This window comes from Chiloscyllium punctatum, chromosome 12 (assembly GCF_047496795.1).
Source record: "Chiloscyllium punctatum isolate Juve2018m chromosome 12, sChiPun1.3, whole genome shotgun sequence".
NCBI classification, from domain to species: Eukaryota; Metazoa; Chordata; class Chondrichthyes; order Orectolobiformes; family Hemiscylliidae; genus Chiloscyllium; species Chiloscyllium punctatum.
Window position 1 is genome coordinate 63,846,195 of NC_092750.1, and position 21,980 is coordinate 63,868,174.

The window sequence follows — 21,980 nt, forward strand, 5'->3', positions numbered from 1 at the left end:
GCCTATCCAACCTGTCCTCATCACTCAAAGTCTCCATCTTTGGAAATCTTTTCCACACCCTTTCCAGTTTAATAATATCCTTTCTGTAGCAGGACAACCAGAACCATACAAAAATACTCCAAACCTTGCCTCACCATCTGCAACATGACATTGCAACTCCTATACTCAATGCTCTGACCAATCAAGGCAAGTGTGCCCAATGCCTTCATCACCCTGTCTCCTTTTGACACCACTTTCAGGTACACCACTATGTACCTGAGACCATAGATCTCTGTTTGAAAACACTCCAAGGCCCTACCGTTAACTGCATAAGCCTTGCCCTTTTTGTATCTTAGCAAAATAGACTACTTTGCATTTACCCAAATTAAACTCTGCACTCTTTGATCCATTAACCCAGTCAGTCAATCAATTAACTCTCAATTTACTTTCTTCACTGTCCACCATATTTATATAAATAACCAACAAAGTAGACACAACACTGATTTCTGCAGTTTGCCTTCCAATTGTGTTGTCCTTAGATAGCCAACCAAGATGGGATCATTCCCATATTTAAGGAAAAGGGTGAAGGAGAATAACTGGACTCGTTTCAAATCTTTTCCACATTTGACGTTCACACATTGTGTCTTGACGTATCACACTAATTTATGACATAGTTGAACACCACATTTTTGAATAAGCTGAGTAGTAGTAAATACTTTGGTGCAGGTTGAGAACGAGGATTTGAATTCAAGGACAGCGTGGACATTTTACATACAGATTCAGTTACAAATATTCAAATGGAGATTTACACTTGAAGAAATATGGTGCAAGATTTTATAAATCAGAAGTACTCAATAGCAAAAATCTGACTACACTCTCAGTGGATTATTTACAGTAGGAACAATAATTGCCTCTTATTCCTAAAACACGTCTCATGTCTCTGCAGCATCTGTGCAGAGGGCAACAGAGTTATCATTGAGCCCAACAGGACTCTACTCGAAGGAGAAAGAGGACAGGAGATGTGAAGGTTTTACATTGGACAAGGGTGGGGAAGAAAAGGACAATAAAATAGATGGTAAATACGCCCCAAAGCAAAAAAGGCAAAGGGAGTGCTAATAAAAGGTAAAGAAGGCATGAAAACTTATCCCATTCTAAACAGCTGTAAGGTGCTACTGTCATGGAAAGGAAAACGAGGTGCTTTTCTTCCAGATTGCATTGGAGCACAGCAGCGAGCCCAGGACAAAAATGATTTTATAAACCTCTCTAAGGTCACACCTCGACCTGCTACGCTCCAGGGAAACAATATCCTTGCCTATCCAACCTATCCTCATCACTCAAAGTCTCCATCTTTGGAAATCTTTTCCACACCCTTTCCAGTTTAATAATAATAATAAAAGAGAGGTTTATCTTTATGTAATCAGTTTGTTTATACTTGTTTCAATCTCGTTTAGTCCATTCACAGCTCAATATTGCTTTTCCAATGCTGGCAAGACCAAATTGCAGAGTGGGATATCTTTTTTGCTCTGCCTTTCGGATGAACCTCAGCATCGAGGACGCTCACCATTTCAATAAGCCATCCTGTTCGCACATTAAGATTTCTGTCCCAGACAGACTGCAGACCCAGGAAAGGCCCACACAGACTGCAGGAACAGCCCCTCATTTTCCAATTCGGCACTTTACAGCCGTCTGGACCCAAATGAAGTGCAACAGATTCAGACCATTAATTCATTCCTCCACTTCAATTACATCTGTTCCCCTCCCTCCACCAACCCCACACATCTCTTATTTGCATAGGTTTGGTCTCAACGGAGCTGACTCATTTTCTGTTATTAACACCTTCCATTAATACATACTCTTCATCTGCATCACCCCTCTACTACCATTTGCACTTCCTTGGCCTTGCCTTCTGGGGACCTTGAACTGTTGCACTCTCTCTTCCTCCCTTTTCATCACCATAAAAGCAGCCCACTTTTCCAACCCCTTTCAGTTGCAAAGAAAGGTCATATTGTACATGAAACATGAACTTTTTTCCTCTCTCCACAGATATTCCCAGACTTGTTGCGTTTGCCCTACTGTATTTGTTTTTATTTCTGTCTCTAGCATCCAAAGTTCTTCACTATGTTCTCTAATTTTCAGAGCTTTCCCCAGTTTTCAACTAACCATGATGTTAATTTTGACCTACGTGCAAAATGGAGATGAAGTAAACGTCCCAACTGGCCTTGACACAACTCATAGCAGCTCACCCCAAAACCATCTCAAACATTCCGGAGTTATTTACAAGAGTTGACTGATGGAAAGAACCTTGATCAATTTGCAATATTTTTTCCAATCAGGTTATCTAATTAAGAGCTTTGGTCAGGTTTCCAAATTGTCATCCAAAAACACAGCACACGAGGGAAACTGAAATTAAATGTAACAGCAGTGAAGAAGTCTCGATGTTTTAACTTGTCTGGAAAATACAGATGATCAATTACTAGTTGCCAGTTATAAAGACAACATCACCTACCGTCTTTCATTCTGAGTAATGGTGCCCTTCTCAAGCTTGCCAGCTATTGAGGCCAATACCTTGCTGGCATCGTTGGCGAAGTCCAAGTCTCTCACTTCAGCTGGTGAAACAGGTACAATAGCAAACGCTTCTTTATCTTCTTTAGTTGGAGAGGTGCCAATCTGAAGTGGAAGGAGATAGGAAAACTGTCAATAAAGCAGTCCTTTAGCTTTTCAAAGTTAGGCACATCATTTTCCACCAAATTTACCTTCAACATAACAGGCCTCTCTTCATCTTTATCAATTGGAATATTTGTGCTGTGAACCCATGTGTTTGTGCAGAGATGCCGGAGTCTAACGTACGAATTCCTGAAACACACATCCGTTTAAAAGATTAGACTGTGGATTTCTCAACTATTTTGGAGAACAAAGACAATCTGAATTTATGCAAAGCCATCATAGTTCTAGAACATCTCAAACGTTTCACAGAATCTTAGATTAACACGGTCAAGGAAGGGCATTTTAGGAAACCTGGTGAAGAGGTAGGCTACCAGGTTTGGAGAAAGGTTGAATTAACTCACAGGGTAAAATAACATGTTAGATGGTCATTTGATTCAACAGTACTTCAGCTAAAAGATTTGAGATTTTGGTAACAGTTTGTAGCTTATGAAATTGTAGAGTGGGGTGGGTGGTAATATTGACATCACTAAAGGAAAACAGATCTTCATGGAAAATAAGTGATGCTCATCACTCTTCCCAATACAGATCTACACACTAAGATGGCAAAAAGCAACATTTTACAACAAAACTCTTGCTATTTATATAAAAACACAAAAATTTATTTTTAGTCTGGATTTTGGATTAGGAAATGGTGACATATGGATTTTTGTGTCTTAATTAACTTGCAAGTATTTCTGCAGCCATGGTCATTACTTTCAAAATAGGTTGCAAGAGCTAACCTTCAGAACAAAGGGGTTATTGTGTACATTAATGGGATTCATGACCAAGCAACTTCAACAATTATACATCAATATTTGGTAGAAATTTCTCAACTTTTTAGTAATTAAAGGGAAAACCCCCATAAGCTTGAAGAAAGCCCTTTTAGTTTCAACTTTGGACCGTTTTGCACAAACCCTTGGAAGAAGATGATTGTGTAAAGTAAAGCTTTTGAGAAAGGCAGAAAATCTTAAAAATAGATTTCCTTAAGAGTACAATTAGTGATAATTCCAGACCAAAACTGCTTGTAATAAAGTTAGTTGAAGCTGAGAATTATGAAATTCAAATGCACAAAAGCTTCAGAAAGAAGCCATCAGACTTTCCAGACTGGCAGTTGAAGTCACAGTTAACTTAAGCTTATTAACATGTTAGAAAAAGGTTTGTCTCTGGTTAATGGGGTTATATGTTTACAGTGTGTTTAAAATCTTTTGGTAAATAAATAATTCATTTATTCCATTTTATGCACCTTTAGTTTGCTTAGTAAACTTTAGTTTTATTGTTAAAATCAAATCTGCAACATTGAATGTTATGTTTCAATCAGAGACCATCTAAATACAACCAAAATAATTACAAACATTCAATCAGGCCAAGATTTGACTTTCCAGTCATAACATTACCTGGGATCATAACACCTATTGACATATCAACTCAGCCTTCCTTCTGTATTAAATGCAGTTTTGTTTTGATGCATGAAACATATTATCTGATCTTTGCTTATATGCAGCTATTTACCAGTTTTGAAAACTAGCAATATCATTCTACTAACAAATCGTATTAAACGTAGTGTACAAGTAGCCTTGTGTATTGCTGGAGATCATTTACTGAATATAGTATGTGAACAATGTATTTGTTTCAGAGTACTGGGGACAAGTATTCTGTTTTGTTGCCCTAGCTATGTTTCTCAGCAAAGCTGCATCGTTCAGGTCTTCAAGAACAAAGCCAGATTGTACGATATCTCATTAATCAGTGTGCAGTATACCTCGGGGAGACGCGTTCATCATACTATTGTTATTTCATTGCATGCGCCCGGAGGGAAGAAAGGTTGCATACTCCATCTTACTCAGAATCACTTGACGCATGGCATGCTATGACAAGACATTCTTTTGTTATATACCCAAAATATACAATATTTTCATATAATGTATAACCATTATCAAGGATTGTTGAATTCTTCAATACTATGGTAGCTACTCCTTTTTAATGGAGAGGGATAACATAAGCATTGCTGTATCAGGTAAAATACCTTCTGATCATGACTGATAGAGTGACCAGTCAATCAAGGCATTTCAGCATTTGTTATCAGTTCATTGCACAGTGGGCTGTGAAATAGCTAGACTTAAGTGACTGAGTGAAGCAAATTGTTGCTCTCTGGACTGAATATCGACAGCCTTAATGCTACGTTCACCATGCATAATTGTTTGCACGTTGTCACAGGATGAGTGCACTGCAAAAGGAAGCATTTGTTTCTTGGACCCAGCAGCTGCAGTCAAATTCTGATAAAACATGTGATCTTTGTTGACCAAGCAAGCAATTTAATGTGTTGAATTGGGATTTCTGAAAAGGAGGGAGCAAACCAGTCTGCAAATCACAAACACGACTCTTTCGGCAATTTAGAAAGAAAAAAATCAAAATCTCAGAACTTGCACTTACTTGGGGAAATGGGAAATTTGCAAACACCTTCTGTGCAAATGATTTCTCAAAGAAATAAATGTTTCCATTAAGTGATTTAGCATGCAAGAAAGTGGCAATGTGGCAAATGCACAAACAGATATACCATATTTTATCATGTGCAGCAGGCTTATCTGGCACATTCAGCACTGGGCACATGATGATTTGGGAATTCAAGTTTGATATGTGCTGTCAGTAGAAGATGAAAATAAGAGGTATTGTTGCCAGTCACTATTTCAACATGCATGTGCACTTAACTTTTGCATTGATAGAAGGACTGAGAACAGAGAGGATACAGATTTCAAGGTAATTGGCAAAAACAGCAATTAATTCAGAAGGAAAATCTATTCCACGGAGCAAGTTATTAGATCTGGAATCTGCCCATAAGTATGTTGGAGGCAGGTCCGACAGAGAATCAAGAGTAAATTGGACTAATATCTGAAAAAGGAAGGTGGTGATAAGCTGCAGGGAATGCAGAGGAAATGTACACAAAATAGAGGTGCCAATTTGGTACTAGTGCTTGCAAGAGCCATTTAGTATCCTATTTACTAGCAAAAGGTTGATTTATTTGTTGGAATGGGATGTCAGGAGCCAAAACTGGTGAGTATCACATGGTTGCCAGACGATCAACACAATGTACAGCAGTTGACCAAGAACTCTACATTATGAAAACAGAAGAGATTTATTTCCCACCTTCCACACACTGAAGAGGTCTAAAAGTGCTTTAAAACCTAAATATTATGAAGTAAAATTACTGTTGTAATGCATAAAACAGCAGCAAATTTGTGCAGTCAAGTCCCAGACCCTCCGAATCTCTACAGTGTAGAAGGGGGCCATTTGGCACATTGAGTCCACTACAACCATCCAAAGAGCATCCCACCCAGATCCAACCCCCTACCATATGCCTGTAACCCTGCATTTCCTATGGCTAATCCACCTAACAGACACTATGGGCAATTTAGCATACCTAAATTTACCTCACCCATACATCTTGGGACTATAGGAAGAAACCAAAGCATCTGGAGGAAACCCACAGAGATATGGGGTGAATGTACAAACTCCACACAAGACAGTAGCCACAGGCTGGACCTGAACCTAGATCCCTAGCTTAATAAGATAGCAGTTCTAACCACTGGAGCCACCTCCATTACATATGTACATATGAAAGCTCTGTTTTGATTAAAAGACTAACTGGGGAAGAATTTAATCAGAAGATAGGAGAAAAAGGAATTTCCACCTCTGGGGGGAGCTGGTCTGTTGAAGAAACAGTTAGTCTGCATTTGCACTGCATGGAACATGGTGAACAAAACTTGTGTTTCGGAAGATGAACTGGTTCCTGCTTCTTTGTTTTCCAAGGATAGACTGAAACTGGAAGAAGTGGTGGTCTGTTCTGTTCTCAAGTGGACCGAAAGATTAAGAGGCAAGGCCACAACAAACCTCCAGGATATTTCATAAAACAGAACCCCACCTGCCCCAAAGTGTCATCCAAAACATGGAGGGATAGTTAAATGGAGATGCATTCTATTGCTTGATGCATGACTGATTGGAGGACACCATTGCAAAAGAAATGCAAAAAAAGTCTACATCTATCACAAGAGATTCTTCAATAGCTCAATGGATAAGGGCATTGCCTGGTATTAGAGATCTGCAAGTCCCAGGTGCAATTCCTGTTCCCTACTCTACCAGTGAACCACATCTAGGTCAGAAGTTGGGAAATAAGAAAATTCAGTTGCCAGTGACTCAGATGGCTATGACGCGTCCTTTGACCCAAGTGTTTGTGCTAACGGTCATGATCCATTCACTGTGTCCACAACTCTTTCATCATTGTGATGCTTTATTTCCTGCTCCCATTAACACTTTGCTAGTTTGCCCTTAAAATGTACCAAAACTATTTGCTTCAACCACTCCCTGTGGTCATGAGTTCCATTCCTCATTTGATTACTTGGTGACTATCTTAGACTGATGGCCTTCTTGCCTCAAAAGGAAGCCTCTCCTCTGCTTCCAAATACATAGCATAATACAGAGAGAGAATCCAGTCTCATGAAGTTGTCATCCACTGAGAGAACACTTCTATAAACAGGGATCCAAATGCATCTATTTGCATTTCTGATTACAAACAAATTTGACACCATTAGTTAAGTCTTCTCAGACTAGCATGGGGCATATACTTGAACCTTCTAGCCTCCACCACTTCCTCTGGCAGCTCATTCCATACACTTACCACCCTCTGCATGAAAAATGTTGTCCCTTCTGTCTCCCTTCAGCTTGCCCTCTCAACCTAAACCTATGCCCTCTAGTTCTGGACTCACCCACACCAGGGACGACACTTTGTCTATTTATCCTATCCATGCCCCTCATGATTTTATAAACCTCTATAAAAGGTCACCCCTCAACCTCAGACACTCCAGGAAAAACAGCCCTACCCTATTCAACTTCTCCCACTAGCTCAAATCCTCCTAACTTGGCAACATCCTTGTAAATCTTTTCTGAACCCTTTCAAGTCTCACAACATCTTTCCGATTGCAAGGAGACCAGAATTGCTGCAATATCCCAACAATGGCCTAACCAATGTCCTATACAGCAGCAACATGACCTCCCAACTCCTGTACTCAATACTCTGACCAATTAAGGAAAGCATACCAAACATCATCTTCATTATCCTATCTAGCTGTGATTCCACTTTCAAGGAGCTGTGAATCTACACTCCAACAACTTATGAATTACAGGGAGTCACCAGCTCAATGTAAACCATTAAACATATACCTGCAAGTTAGTTATCAATGTTCATAACAATGAAACCCCCAGGTTGTCGTAAAAAAAGCCATCTGATTCACTTTCGAGAAGGAAACTGGTCATCCTCACTCAAACTGGCTGATATGCAACTCCAAAGCCACACTCACTCTTAACTGTCCTTTGTACTGGCCTGGGCAGTCATTCAATAGTCACAACCTAAAACATTAATCTGATGCTCGCTCTATGACTGCTGTCAGACTGGAGGGCTGCAAGGATTTTGTTTTTTTTTAAACAAAAGAAACATGTCCCTGAGTAAACCTCTGGAATACATTCATCATCAACTTCTCAAAAGATAACTAGTGACGAGAAATATGCACCGATGTGGCTGACATTGCTCATATACTGAGAATAGGTTTTATAAAAAGGCTCAAATCCCACTATGGAGACCTCACGTGACCTGACAGAGGTGACATCTTCGGAACGACATGTCAAATTGATGACCTCCCTCCTCAGTGAGCATAATAGTTTTCCCTGGCGTCCTGGAGAGTATTTGTCCTGAAACCAACATTGCTGTGTCAGTTTAGCCCTCATTGCTGTTTGTGGGACGTTGCTGTGTACAAAATGGCTGCCACATTCACAACATTACAGCAGTGGCCAATCATTTAAAAGTGGCCCTCAAGCACTTTGGGGAACCTGGAGGTCATACGCGGTACTATATAAATACAAATCAATCTTTCCTTCTATTTATGCCCAAATTTCCAATCAAGTTCCAGTAAAAAAAAATCTGATCACCAGATCCGCTTTGGAAAAAATCCCTAATAGAAGAGGCCCATTTTGTCACAAACTGTAGAAAATTTTATGCCAAGCTCAAAAAAAATTCCAAATGATCAGAACTTGATCCAAATATGTAAAACAGCTACAATTTTAACTTTTACTTTTGAATACATGTCCATAACATTCCAAGTATTGAGTTGTTGTTTCACGATTCAATTTCTATAAATTTACATCTGAACTTGCCCAGACGCAATCATTTGGTTGCGAATCAATCATACCTCGGAACAAGCGAGTCCCCTCTTTGCAGAGTAGTTGTATCGAGCTCGAAGATGGAAGAGATATGATTCCCTTCAGGCACAGACACCAGTGTGTACATCACCTTCTCTTGGAGAATGCGTATTCTGTTTCTCATGGCCTCCTGATCAGAGTCAATCTAACGGAGACAAAAGGAGCAAGATTTAAACATTTTCAGACAGGGCTTTAGAAGAGGGCCGAGTGCTAGTTGGAACTTAGAGGAGTGGATGAGAATAACTGATGTCTTCTTGGCCATCATCTCCAACACAATCCAAGTTTCTTATGCAACTTAATCAAAGTTAGCACCAAGTTCACATCAAAGCAGGGAACCCTTAATGAGCATAGTGTTCCTGGCACTCGAGTCTCCATCTCACAAATGCCCCATTTTCACCTGCAATCTCATCCTTTCCATGCATCAAATTCACAAATGACCAGTGACACAAACAACATTAATTTCAAGATGAATTTCCTGTGTACGCATCATAGAACAAGTGGTCAACTTCACACTTTAAAGGTTTTAAGATTAGCAAAAGATGGCGAAGGTGCCAAGGATTACTATTCCTGTTATAAGCACATGAGCAAGGGAAGACATTTAGTCCCAAAATAAGTCAAAGCACGAAACTTCTCTACACAAGTAGACCATGCTGCTTGGAGCATTGACCAAACAAGCTAACGAGAGGGAAACCAATGGTAGATGCGAGGAGGTGGGGAGATTGCTGCACTACCCTTTTCCATATTCTTTTGAGAGATGTAGGCAGTGCTGGTAAGGCCTGCATGTTTGCTGCCCATCCCTAGTGATCACTCAACTGAATGTTTTGCTCGACCATTTCAGAGGGCAATTGAGAGTCAACCTCATCATGGTGTCTGCAGTCACGTGGAAAACGCGTTCAATTTCAATTTGCACACACCAAGGTCCCACATACAATGAGGGATAAGGTTGGCAGATTTGCTTTCCTAAGGAGCGTTAGTGGAGTCAATGGTTTTTTTTACAATGAACGATTGATAGCATTACTGAGACACTTTGAATTCAATTGATAAAAAATTTGGCATTTAAATACCAGCAGCTCCTGTGACTGGACTTGTACATAGAAAATGAGCAACTTTAAATGTGAAATCTAAATGTTTTGTACCTAAGCTCTAAGCTTGTGAAAGGAATAGATTAGTTTTAATTTGCAGTAAAACTTATGGAACGAGACAGCAAGATAAAAAAAATTGTGACAATTGCTGTAAATCTGACGATATTGAAGTCCTTTCTTTTCCTTTTAAATAAAAAACCAAACGTTTGTTTTTCCAAGCTAAATACAGAAAATGAAAACTGATACAAGCTGTTTGAGCTTTAACCAAGAAATAGGGTAAACCAGCATCAAGATTTATAACAAAGACCTTGACCAAATTGGTGACTGATTGATGAGGTTATTCAGCTCAAGCTTGCTCTGCCATGCAATATCATGCAAGGAACAGGAGATTCGACGTTTTGGGCATAAGCCCTTCTTCAGGAATGAGGAAAGTGTGGAGAAGGGCTTATGCCCGAAACGTCGATTCTCCTGTTCCTTGTATGCTGCCTGACCTGCTGCGCTTTTCCAGCAACACATTTTCAGCTCTGATCTCCAGCATCTGCAGTCCTCACTTTCTCCATGCAATATCATGGCTGGCCATCTTCAATGCCATTGTTTCATGTTATCTCCATATATGTGAAGCAATGGTGTAGTGGTATTGTCAACATTGGAGAGACTTAGGTGTTCAGGGGCCCCTGGTTTGAATCCTACAACAAATCATAAAATTTGAATTCAATGGACAATTCCTGTTACCAAAAACATATGTTGGGCCCAATCGAGGCCACATAGCTTATGCTATTGTCATAAACCCCACCTGGTCATGAATAGCACTCAGGGAAGAAAAACTGCTGTACCTTTTGTTGATTTGGCCTATATATAATTCTAGAACTACAGCGATGTCATTGGACCAAACAATTCATTTACTTATAATCAAGCTTTAAGAGAATTATGGACCAACTGGCATCAACCTAGACACCAGAAATGACAATAGCAAACTAAGACTTGTCAACTTTCAAACGTCCTTCTTAACAACACCTGGGAGTCGAGCAACAGCCTGACAGTGATTTTTCAGGAGAATCCTCATGCCCCAGACACTACCATCGCCATTGTCCCTGTGGCATGCCCTGTCCCATTAGCACAGCAGAACAACCAGAGATGGCAGCATGATGGAACAGACTCAGGGGAGGGCTGCAATAGCACTCTCCTCCTAATACTATCCAGCCAAACTCTACTTCTCAACCTCAGGTGTTACCCTCACACCAAACAGTTTCCAACAAGAAGCACAAGCCATAGTATGGCAGTAAATTTGCAATACACCAAGCAAACATCTGAACACAGACTCTCAATAGTCAAGCCTGGATTTTGTTTTAAACCTAATACACTTTGCACTTTGTTCAAAGTTAGCAGTTAACCTTGCAGCTGCCTGGAAGATCTGCCTGACAAACCAGAACTGCTAAGATCAATAATACTGCTTTCAATTGTGCCAAATGATAATTTACTTCCGCTGTACAAGTTCTCCATGTAATCCAGAGCTTGTACTTGTGTACCCTTTATAACAGCAGTCATATGATGGGCTGGTGATAGCTAGTTCAAGGTCTAGCAAAAAGATTAATTAGATATGCATCTGGCATGATACCAAACAGTATGTGTTTTTTTTTGGACATTTTATCCCATCAGATAACCCCAGGCTTGCCTTAAAACAGTCAACACAAAGGTAATAGTTTATTCAAAAGCAAAATAAATCAAATGTCAAAAATCAGGAAATGTTGGAAAGGAATTGGAGCTGTAACATGCTTTGAGCGAATATAGATACTGACAAGGGGACAAATAAATAAGAGGGAAAGACTGTAACAGGCTTAAGGCAAGAGAGTCGAAGAGGCAAAAGGATAAAGTGGTACAAGGCAAATGACCATGTGACAAGAGAAAAGGTGGTACAGCTGGAAGATGTGTAATTGACAATAGCAAAGTGATTACTAAGAGCTAGTGTTCAAATAAAATGGGAGCATTAGTACAAACTGAAAGTTTTGAACTCATTGTTGAGTCTATTATGGTTATGAAGTGTATAATGAGGTGTTTGAGATTCAGTTGTAACACTGTAGGAGGGCGAGGAGTAAGAGATTGTAATGGAAGTGACACAGTAATAACAGAAAGGCAACCAGAAGCATGCTTTCCTTTATTGGGCAGAGCATTGAGTATAGGAATTGGGAGGACACGTTGTGGCTCTACAGAGCATTGGTTAAGTCACTATTGGAATATTGTGTGCAATTTTAGTCTCCCTCCTACGGGAAGAATGTTGTGAAACTTAAAAATTCAGAAAAGACTTACAAGTGTATTGCCAGCAGGGTTTGAGCTATAAAGAGAGACTGAATACGCTGGGGCTGTTTCCCCTGCAGCATTGGAGGCTGAGAGGTAACCTTCTAGGAAGTTCATAAAATCATGAGGGGCATATGGATAGGGTCTTTTCCTTGGGTTCGGGGAGTCCAGAACTAGAGGGTATAGGTTTAGGTTGAAGGGGAAAAAGACTTAAAAAGGTGCCTAAAAAGGGGCACACAGAGGGTGGTGCGTGTATGGAAGAAGCTAGTACAATTACATGTTTAAAAGGCATCTGGATGGGTACATGGATAGGAAAGGTTGAAGGGTATGGACCAAGTGCTGGAAATGGGACTAGATGAATTTAGAAAATCTGTTTAGCATGGGTGAGTTGGACAAAAGGGTTACTTCCATGTTGTACATCTCAAATGACTCATATGTGGACCACTGGAGATGTTCCACTAAAAGAAAGTCCCTTGCTAAGACTTTAATCTCCCTAGTTTCAAAGAGACTGCATCATGAGCAGAAAGTACCATATAAAAAGTGGGGGAAAAAATCCCCGTTTCACCTGGAAGGAGCAGCATTTGGAGTACTGGACAATGGGAAGGAAAGGGCATGACTGAAGGGGCAGGTGTGGTATCATTGTGCCTGCTTGGGCAGGTGTCACATGAAGGAGGAGGGGAATTGTGTGTGACAGAGAGGTAGCTGGCATACCATAGAGGGAGTGGTCCTTCAGGAATGGACTAGAAGAGGGGAGCAGAAGGGGTGTTTGATGGTGGCATTGTGCTGGTGTCGGAAGAAAGGGAGAATGATCAGTTAAACATGGAGCCTGGTTAATCAATGCTTGTTATGACAAAAGTTTTAAGCATAAGAATATATTCTGGAGGATTTTTAATAATGTTTTAAAGCTTCACAAAGAAGTCAGCAACAAAAATAAAACAAAACTCAATGTTCAGCATGGTAAACAGTGCAAGGTCACTGTTACACACTCAAATGCCCTGCTTAATTATACATAAGTGAAACTTGCCAGGTCAGATCTCATGACATATCTGAACAAGATCTTGGGACACTTGACCAATATTCACAAATCAGTTAGCATCTAGACAATCATCCCTCAGGTGTTACAGGAGATGAAAGAGGAAATAAAAATGAGCACAATGCTAAAGGAGATGCTCATAAATGCCATCAAATGCTTGGAAGCAGAATCTACTTTTAAAGGAGGCTACAAATAAAAAGTTCAAGTGACGGGAAGAGATGGAGAGGTCTAAGGAGGGCATTCAAGGGCATGTGCTTGACAACGAGGCACATTCACCAATGATCAGGCAAAGGGAGACAGAATGAACAGGAGGTTGACATTGGGAGAGAGTGTTCAGAAAGGAGCAGGGTTATGGGCTTAAGGTGGTTATAGAGACTGGAAGAGGGAAATACACAACACATTTTAAATTTGAAGCTTAGTGGAATTGGGAGCTCATAAACACATGTTAAACCTGGGCCACAACAACGTGGACTTTTTTCTCATCCAATGTGAGCATATGGTGGGTTGAGTGAAATTTGACTGCTGTATATGAATTATATTTAAAATGGGGATTTCTCGTTCACTTTTGCCTAGAAACTCAGTGGGTAATCCTGATGTTCGCATCACGTACAACATGATAGTGGGTAATCCTGATGTTTGTATCATGTACAGCATGATATAAACATCAGGATTACCCACTGAGTTTCTCGGCAAAAGTGAATGAGAAATCCTCATTTTAAATATAATTCATATACAGCATTCAAATTTCACTCAACCCACCATATGCTCACATTGGATGAGAAAAAAGTCTAAGTCTCTAAAATAACTGCAAGAACACTACTTGATTTTGAATGTCCTTCCCTTGGGCAAACATCCAAATGTCTGATGGCAGTAGCAATGAATCTTCAACCCGTACTTTGTTCCTTTAAAATTCCAGGAATTTGTTATATTTCTAAATCTCCCTAGAATCCCACCTCCCACGGTCACAACCACACAAACGTTAATGCATGATAAAATTGTGTATTTTAAAAAAAAGAGAGAGAGAGACCGACCCAGAGACCATTCCACAAATATATGGAACGAACAGATAAGGCCACAATCCAGTTCATGCAACTGGTGAATAGCGTATTAAATGATAAAGAATTTAAGAAATTCAAGTTGACAACATATATTCTATGGACTGTCAAATGTAGAATTCAGTAGACCCTTCATTCATATTCCATAAATTAAGGAAACACTGCAAAATTAATGTGTGCCCTTATCTGTCACTGAAACATCCATATTTGTGCCACTTTTTGCCCCCATTACAGCTTATTTAGTTAATAAATCATAAAAATAATCAATTCTGATTTTTGTATTGCCATCACAATTCAGTGCCAACTGCCCTGACAATTTTTAATAAACCAGTTTACCATCTTGCCCAGTAGTTTTACGCACCCCAGGTAACTAATAGACAGAATTGTCATAAGTCTGCTAAAACATGTGGACTTGTAAAATACAGATTTCAGCCAGCCAGTACAGATTACGTTGCTATTGAAAGAGATTTGGTAGGGAAGCACAAGCAAGAGGAAAGGGGAGGAGAAGGACAGTGCAGTACAAATACTCCCCCTGCTGCTGCAATTTTATATTTCACTAGAAGGGAAATACAGCTTTGTTCATGCCAAACAGGGTAGAAATGCTTACATCTCTCCCTGGGTCTAGTTGCTAGGGAGTTTGGAAAGGAAGAAAACTTAATGGAACGTAATTGCTATTACGTGAGCCCCACTACCAAAAGCATATGTATAGTTAGGGATGCTCACTAATGACAGCACTTTGGTCAACCGCAATGCTTCCCTCAGTTTAACATTTTCTGAAATTGGAAAATGAAAATCTGAAACTGCAAAAGTGAAAATCTTCAAATCTACACCAAAACACATACTAATGCCCACCTCTAAGCTTAGTGCCATGAACTCATTTCCACTCAAGTACCACAAATAAGCCATGGTTGGCAAACAGTATCAGAAACAGGCTGCTTCTGGTCATTAAACTTGATTGGCAATACACTGGTGCTGTCACAAGACAGTGAGAGAGTCTTTGTCAGCTCCTCACCAAGCTTTGCGTGCAACACAAAATAAGGAAAATGGTCAGATGGAGGCTTTGGTAGGGATCGGTGAGGTGAGGGGGTGGGGAGAGTTAACATAGATATGAACTTTGAATTGTTCCACTTCATCTTCCCATCCTTTACTAAATAAGCAGGCCATAATTCTCTGATCGTTAAATCATGCAATGCAGCATGAAGCCACTTGGGACACTGGGTCTTTGACAGAGCTTTCTAATTACCTCTGCTCAACTAATTTCTCTCCCAGGTTTTTTTTCCCCCCCGAGAGTCATATAGTCATACAGCACAGAAACACACCCTTCAGTCTAATGCATCCATGCCAACCAAACGTCCCAATCTGACCTAATCCCATTTGCCAGCATTTGGCCCATATCTCTCCAAACCCTTCTTATTCATATACCAATGCAATTCTTTTTAAATATTGTAATTGTACACACCTCCACTACCTCTGACAGTTCATTTCCATTCATCTATCACCTTCTATGTGAAAAAGTTACCCCTGAGATCCCTTTCAAATATTTCTCCTCTCACCTTCAACCTATGGCCTCTAATTTTGGGTTCCCCCCAACCTAGGGAAAAACAACCTTGGCTATTTCACCCTATCCGTGCCCCTCATGGATTTTATAATCCTCTATAAAGGTCACACCTCAGCCTCCAATGCTCCAGGAAATATAGCCCCAGCCTGCTATTCAGCCTCTCCCCATAGTTCCAACCCTCCAATCCCAGCAACATCTTTGCAAATCTTTTCTGAACCCTTCAAGTTAAACAACATTCCTCCTATAGCGGACAGGCCAGAACTGAATGCAGTATTAAATTATCCAGTTCCATTTCGACTGCCAGTACTGAATCTGCTTCATCAACTTTTCAGGCAATGTATGTTGAATACCAGATAATTCCACCTTATGTTTGAGCTACAGTCTCACTTATGGCACAGAAAGAAGCCATGTGACTGATGTTCTTTGCCACCTCCCAGCAGAAGATTCCATTCAGTTCCATTTCCCTACTCAGACCCCAGTCTTCTCAAACATTGAGCATCCATCCACCTCTTTAGAAGTCAAACAATCCTGTGAGCAGCAAGTTCCTAGTCATCATTTCTCATTCTATAAAACAGACTCTCTCCCTTTTTCCCCTGCACCTCATGCCCCAAATCTGTACCAGGATTACATGGAATGCAATCAGCTAATAGAAAAAGAGTTCACAGAATTATTATATTCAGAATGAGGCCATTCAGCCTAATGTGTCAGCACCAGCTCTGCAAAAGTACATTTCACTTGGTGCTACGCTCCCTCCTCTCCCCAAAACCCTGAACATTCTTCCTTTTTAGGCAACAGTCCAATTCTTTTAAACTACTTTGACAGAACCTGCCTCCACCTCACCCTCACTTACTGCATGCTAATTTTTAAACAGATGAAAAGAGACTTCCCTCATGTCACCTTTGCCTCTTACACCAATTCTAAATCTGTATATTCTCATTTTTGATCCCTTTATGAGGGGGAACAGTTTTCTCCCAATCACGAATCTATCCCGAGCCCTTGCAATATTGGATCTCTCAAATCTGCTATCAGCTTTCTATTCTCCAAGGAGAAAAACAATCTGAACTTGGGCAATCTATCTTCACAATTGAGGTCCCTCATCCCTGGAAAGGTTCCTGTGAAAGAGTTATTAGAATGCAGATAATGCTTTCACATTCTTCCTAAGGGAGTCACCCAGAACTAGATGCAATATTCTAGCTAAAACCAAATCAATCAATGTCTTATGAGTTCAATATAATCTCTTTATTGTGGCACTCTAAGCCCCTATTAATAAATTCTAGGATGCTATATGCTTTTATAAACCAGTTTCTCATCCAGTCCTCCCAATTGCAATAACAAATGAACCTCTACCTCAGGTCCCTGTCTCTCACACCTTTTACAGTTGTATCCTTTATTTTGCAACATTTCCCTATACTCCCTCTGAAGGGAAACCATCTGCAAAATTAACTTTAAAACTTTTTTTGATTTCTCTTATTTATAAATGAAGACAATGCTGTAATTTTGAGGTATAATGAACAGTTAGTATTCTGCCTGCTGCTCATCATTGAAATTCATGAAAAACATCATAATTGGCTCAAAACATTAATACTCCATATCTTAGCATGGCTAAGTAAAGGTGGGAGGCGATAAAGTGCACATGATCAGGTAAGGTCTAAAACATTAGATATTTGCACAAACATCACTCAAATGAACTATTACAATAGAAAACCCCAAACTTCAATAACTTCAGTGCCCTGAATATCACCTACCGAAGAGCGGGAGTCTTGACAATCTTCTTGGTAATCCGGGTTTGCCTGGAAACACAAAAGGTAGTGTTAGGTATTGGAGAAATGCAGGTGACTTATTTCACAACATAAAAATTTAAGCAAAAAAAAAAACACACTCACATCGCCAACCTCAGCAGCCAAATAGTTTCCAGTGGCCAAGTGTTTGAACCTGAAGAGGCTGTTCCAATGTCCAGCTCCTCCACGACATGGGTCATGCTGAACTACCTGCAATGGAGGACACATAGAACTTCATTCTCTTCCGTTGCTTTTATATTGATTCACTAAGGCCCTTACAAAGTAAACAGAGACCATGTTCCCAACTCCATTTGCTTGCAATTGGGTTTGCAATCTCCAGATTGCAGATTGACATTATAACCATCGCTACACTTCAGCAGTGCTTGCTTTCGTTGTTGAATATTTTGGGATGACTGGAGGTTACAAGCAGAGTTTTGTTATCAAAAATTCTTTCCAAAATGTTTAAGTAATTTATGTGGGTGGCACAGTGGTTAGCACTGCTGCCTCACAGCACCAGAGACCCAGGTTCAATTCTCACCTCAGGCGACTGACTGGGTAGAGTTTGCACATTCTCCCAGTGTCCTTCCACAGTCCAAAAATGTGCAGGTTAGGTGAATTGGCTATGCTAAATTGCCCGTGCTAAATTGCCCGTAGTGTGAGTTGAAGGGGTAAATGTCGGGGAATGGGTCTGAGTGGGTTGCGCTTCGGCGGGTCGGTGTGGACTTGTTGGGCCAAAGGGCCTGTTTCCACACTAAGTAATCTAATCTAATTCCAGAAGTTCAAGAACCCAATATCACGTCAATGTTGCAACTCAGTAATGGATTTGGACAGAGTTGGAACCTGACAGTGAAGATACAGACAGCCTCTGTGTTTATTCTCCTTTATCAGCTCAGAATTTTTAAAAGTAAAACATTCAACAGTCCCTCTAATAGATGGGTACACAGTAGAAAGATTAATAGATCAAGATCATTTGGAGCAAGTGAGTTTAATTTTTGGTAAATTTTACTTTTAACATCTGTTTGTGCTGAATCATCAGAAGTGGCAATATATAATCCAGTACTCTGAGCATGAAATGTGACAAGAGGTTATATTTGTCAGCTTATCATAGCCCTGTCGCAAATGACATGCACAAAAAAAAGTGCGCCCCATTCCTACAATGCATCACTTCACGCCTCTCACTGACCACGACCAACTTTAGGACAGCCTAAGGATAAAAAATGATGCCATATTGCAATTTTCTCCCCATAGTTGGTTTAAAATCAAAGGGAAAACCACTCAGGCAGTTCAAAAAGAGAACAGCAAATGCAAACCAGATAATTGGGATCCTTCAGGAGCTTTTTGCAGGTCACCAATTTGACTAATCAGGATAAGGGAGCTGGATTTTGCAGTGTAAACCCATTTGGCTGATTCACAGTTGGCCAAATCTAACTCAAACAAATACCAGAAGGTAAGATGTTACAATTCAATACAGACCCAAATACCTGCCTTTTTAAAAGCAGAGTTTGAGTTCTAAGACAAAATAGCTTACCTCAACCTCCCATAATGCTTTGGAGCTTGTTGCTGATGTTGCAGATTGTCGGCCAGTGGTCCGGAGGAATACGTACTGTTTCTTGCGATACTCATCGCAGGTCAGAAACTTCTCCTGCTCAGCATGAAATAATCTCACAACATCACCCTTAAGGAGACAGAAAAGTATTGCCATTTATACCTTGCTGGATAGTTCCATTAACTTTCACAGAGAAGACTGGGATGAGCTACCTTTAAACTAAGGTTGAAAGTTCTTAGGGACAAAAGCGACAGCCATGCCTTTGAGTACATGACATGTCATAATACTGAAAGTGCAGGCAAACCTGTAGTAGGGAATCAGCCATGGCTCAGTGAGTAGCATCCTGGTCCACGACTCAAAGGTCATGGATTCAAGTCATAATTCATAAACATTGACAGCATTTAGACAGATGCTTCAGTCAAATACTGTAGGAATGTTGTACTTACTGAAAAGCCATCTCAAGGAATGGTGTGTCAAACGAAGGCCCTATGAGCGCTCTCTGGTAGGTATAACAATAGCACTAGTATCACAATAAACGCAGGGATGTCCTGTGATTGTCCCTCCAAAGTCATTACTAGAACAGATTATTCATTAGGCCTTGCTCTTTGCAAACTGTCTGCTGTTTCCTTATGCTATGGTATTGATAATAGCTCACAAGTACTTCATTGGGCATAAAAAGCTTTCAAAAATGACCTGAAGTTGTGAAAGATCCAGTTTAACTGGTTATAGTAGGCAATATAATTTGATATTAGAAATGCAGGAGAAAATAATCCAATTTCTCCCTTTCCTTAAGATACTACTATCCTGCTGAAGAACAGTCAGACCTGGCTGTAATTGCATTTTGTTTTTTTATACATCAGCCAATTCATGTCATTAGTAGTAACACTTAAAGCCATTTGAGCAACATTCTAAACAGCTGCTTGTTTAGTTGTTCAGGTACAGGCTTCCCTTCAGCGAAGGAGGGATGGGGGTGAGAGAAAAAAAAACAATCCAGACAATCTCTACTTGAAAATGGATGACAGCAACGCTTTAGATCAATTTCAAGCACTGTATATTTAAAACGTTGTAAATTGGTTCTCACCCCTTTCAAAATATCTTCCTTATTATCACTCCATTTCATGAAAAGAACAATTTTCCAACTAGTGTTGCAATTCACAGAGTTGACCTAGAATGAGAAAAAACACAGAATGACATGTTTTGTCTAGCCATTATTAAAATAGAGTACATTCGATGAGCAACTTCAAAATGCCAAAGTAAAAACAACACAATTGTAAAACTACACTCTACTGGCCAACATACGAGTCTTTGCTTGCCCTGTATCACTTTGTCTATCAACAAGTACTCTAAAGTTAACAAAATTAATGTGTAATAAGTCTTCTGGGAACACAGGGTATAGAGTCACAAGTGTGGCACTGGAAAAGCACAGGTCAGGCAACATCAGAGGAGCATGAGAATTGGCGTTTCAGGCATAAGCCGTTTATCAAGAATGTGTGCATGTAGGGGGCTGGGAGATAAATAGGAAGGAGGTGGTGGTGAGGTAGCAGGGAAAGCGATAGGCAAATGCAGGTGGGGGGGGGTGAGGGTGATTGGTCAGAGGGGAGGGCGGAGCGGATAGGTAGGAGAGAAAATGGACAGGTGGGACAGTTCAAGAGAGTGGTGTCAAGTTGGAGGATTGGATCTGGGATAAGGGGACGGGAAGGGAGATGAGGAAAATGGTGAAATCAACATTGATGCCACATGGTTGGAAGTCCCAAGGCAGAAGTCCTCCAGGCGTAAGGTAAGGTGGCTAGGCTTTGATGGTGGAGGTGGCCCAGGACTTGCAGGCCCTTGGCAGAATTGGAGGTGGGGAGGTGGGGAGGTGGGGGGGTTGGGGGGAAAGAGTTGAAGTGGTCAGCCACAGGGCAGTGGTGTGCATGTTCCAGAGATGTTCCCTGGAATGTTCCAAGAGTTGACATCCTGCCTCCCCAGTGTAGAGGGACCACATTAGAGAGCAACAGCATAGCAGATGAGGTATTTGGATGTGCAGGAAAATCTCTGCCGGAGGCAGAAGGATCCTTTTGGGTCTTGGATGAAGGTGAGGGGGGAAAAAGGTGTGGGCATGGTAGATCACTGTTTCCCCAGTAACCCAGAGGTATCCTTCGATTCTCCTCCAGCAACTTTGGTCAGGGTCGGGTCAAGAATGGGGTAACTGAAAGGCAACAAGCTTAATGGACTGAATGGCCTACTCCTGTTCCTAACTCATGATTGTATGATGCAAATCTCATTAATAGGCATGTGATTCTTGGATATGTAGGGTATTCTCCTGGACCCCTGCCAGTACTATTGAAAGCATAGAAACAGCACAAAAACTTTGCCAGCAAACTGGAGAATGCACCAAGTAAATAATGACTGGCATTTAGCTGCCAAACTTGTAGTAAGGCTGACTGATTCTTCAAGACATTGCCCTGACGACGACAAGAGAGTCATAAACCTCTTCCAATGCAAACTGAAATTTGGTTCCGTAGCATCAATTGCAGATAAATCAACTAAGTAGTAGAACCGAAGTGAAAGCAAAACAGCGTACTGTTAATCTCTGCATGCTACTTGTTGATGGCATGTTAATAATGTTGTTAAGATACGGATAGGAAGGACATCATTAAGCACTTGGAGCACTTAGACTGCTGGGACACCAGGTGATATTTAGGGAAGAGAGATAGGTGATGTTGAAGCTGTGA

The 21,980-nt window shown here is 40.5% G+C and overlaps 1 protein-coding gene across 6 annotated transcripts in view; it reads right to left on the bottom strand.

Moving 5' to 3' along the window:
• The window catches only part of itpr1b (inositol 1,4,5-trisphosphate receptor, type 1b), a 521,994-nt gene that overhangs the window by 332,906 nt on the left and 167,108 nt on the right, over window positions 1-21,980 (bottom strand). For all 6 annotated transcript variants that reach the window (XM_072582660.1, XM_072582659.1, XM_072582663.1 and 3 more), the window contains exons 8-14: window positions 20,348-20,431; window positions 19,249-19,395; window positions 17,826-17,930; window positions 17,688-17,732; window positions 8,913-9,067; window positions 2,733-2,832; window positions 2,486-2,646 (exon numbers count right to left, since the gene is read on the bottom strand). In XM_072582660.1, the coding sequence (XP_072438761.1) occupies window positions 2,486-2,646; window positions 2,733-2,832; window positions 8,913-9,067; window positions 17,688-17,732; window positions 17,826-17,930; window positions 19,249-19,395; window positions 20,348-20,431 (797 nt within the window). The remainder of the gene's footprint in view (window positions 1-2,485; window positions 2,647-2,732; window positions 2,833-8,912; window positions 9,068-17,687; window positions 17,733-17,825; window positions 17,931-19,248; window positions 19,396-20,347; window positions 20,432-21,980) is intronic.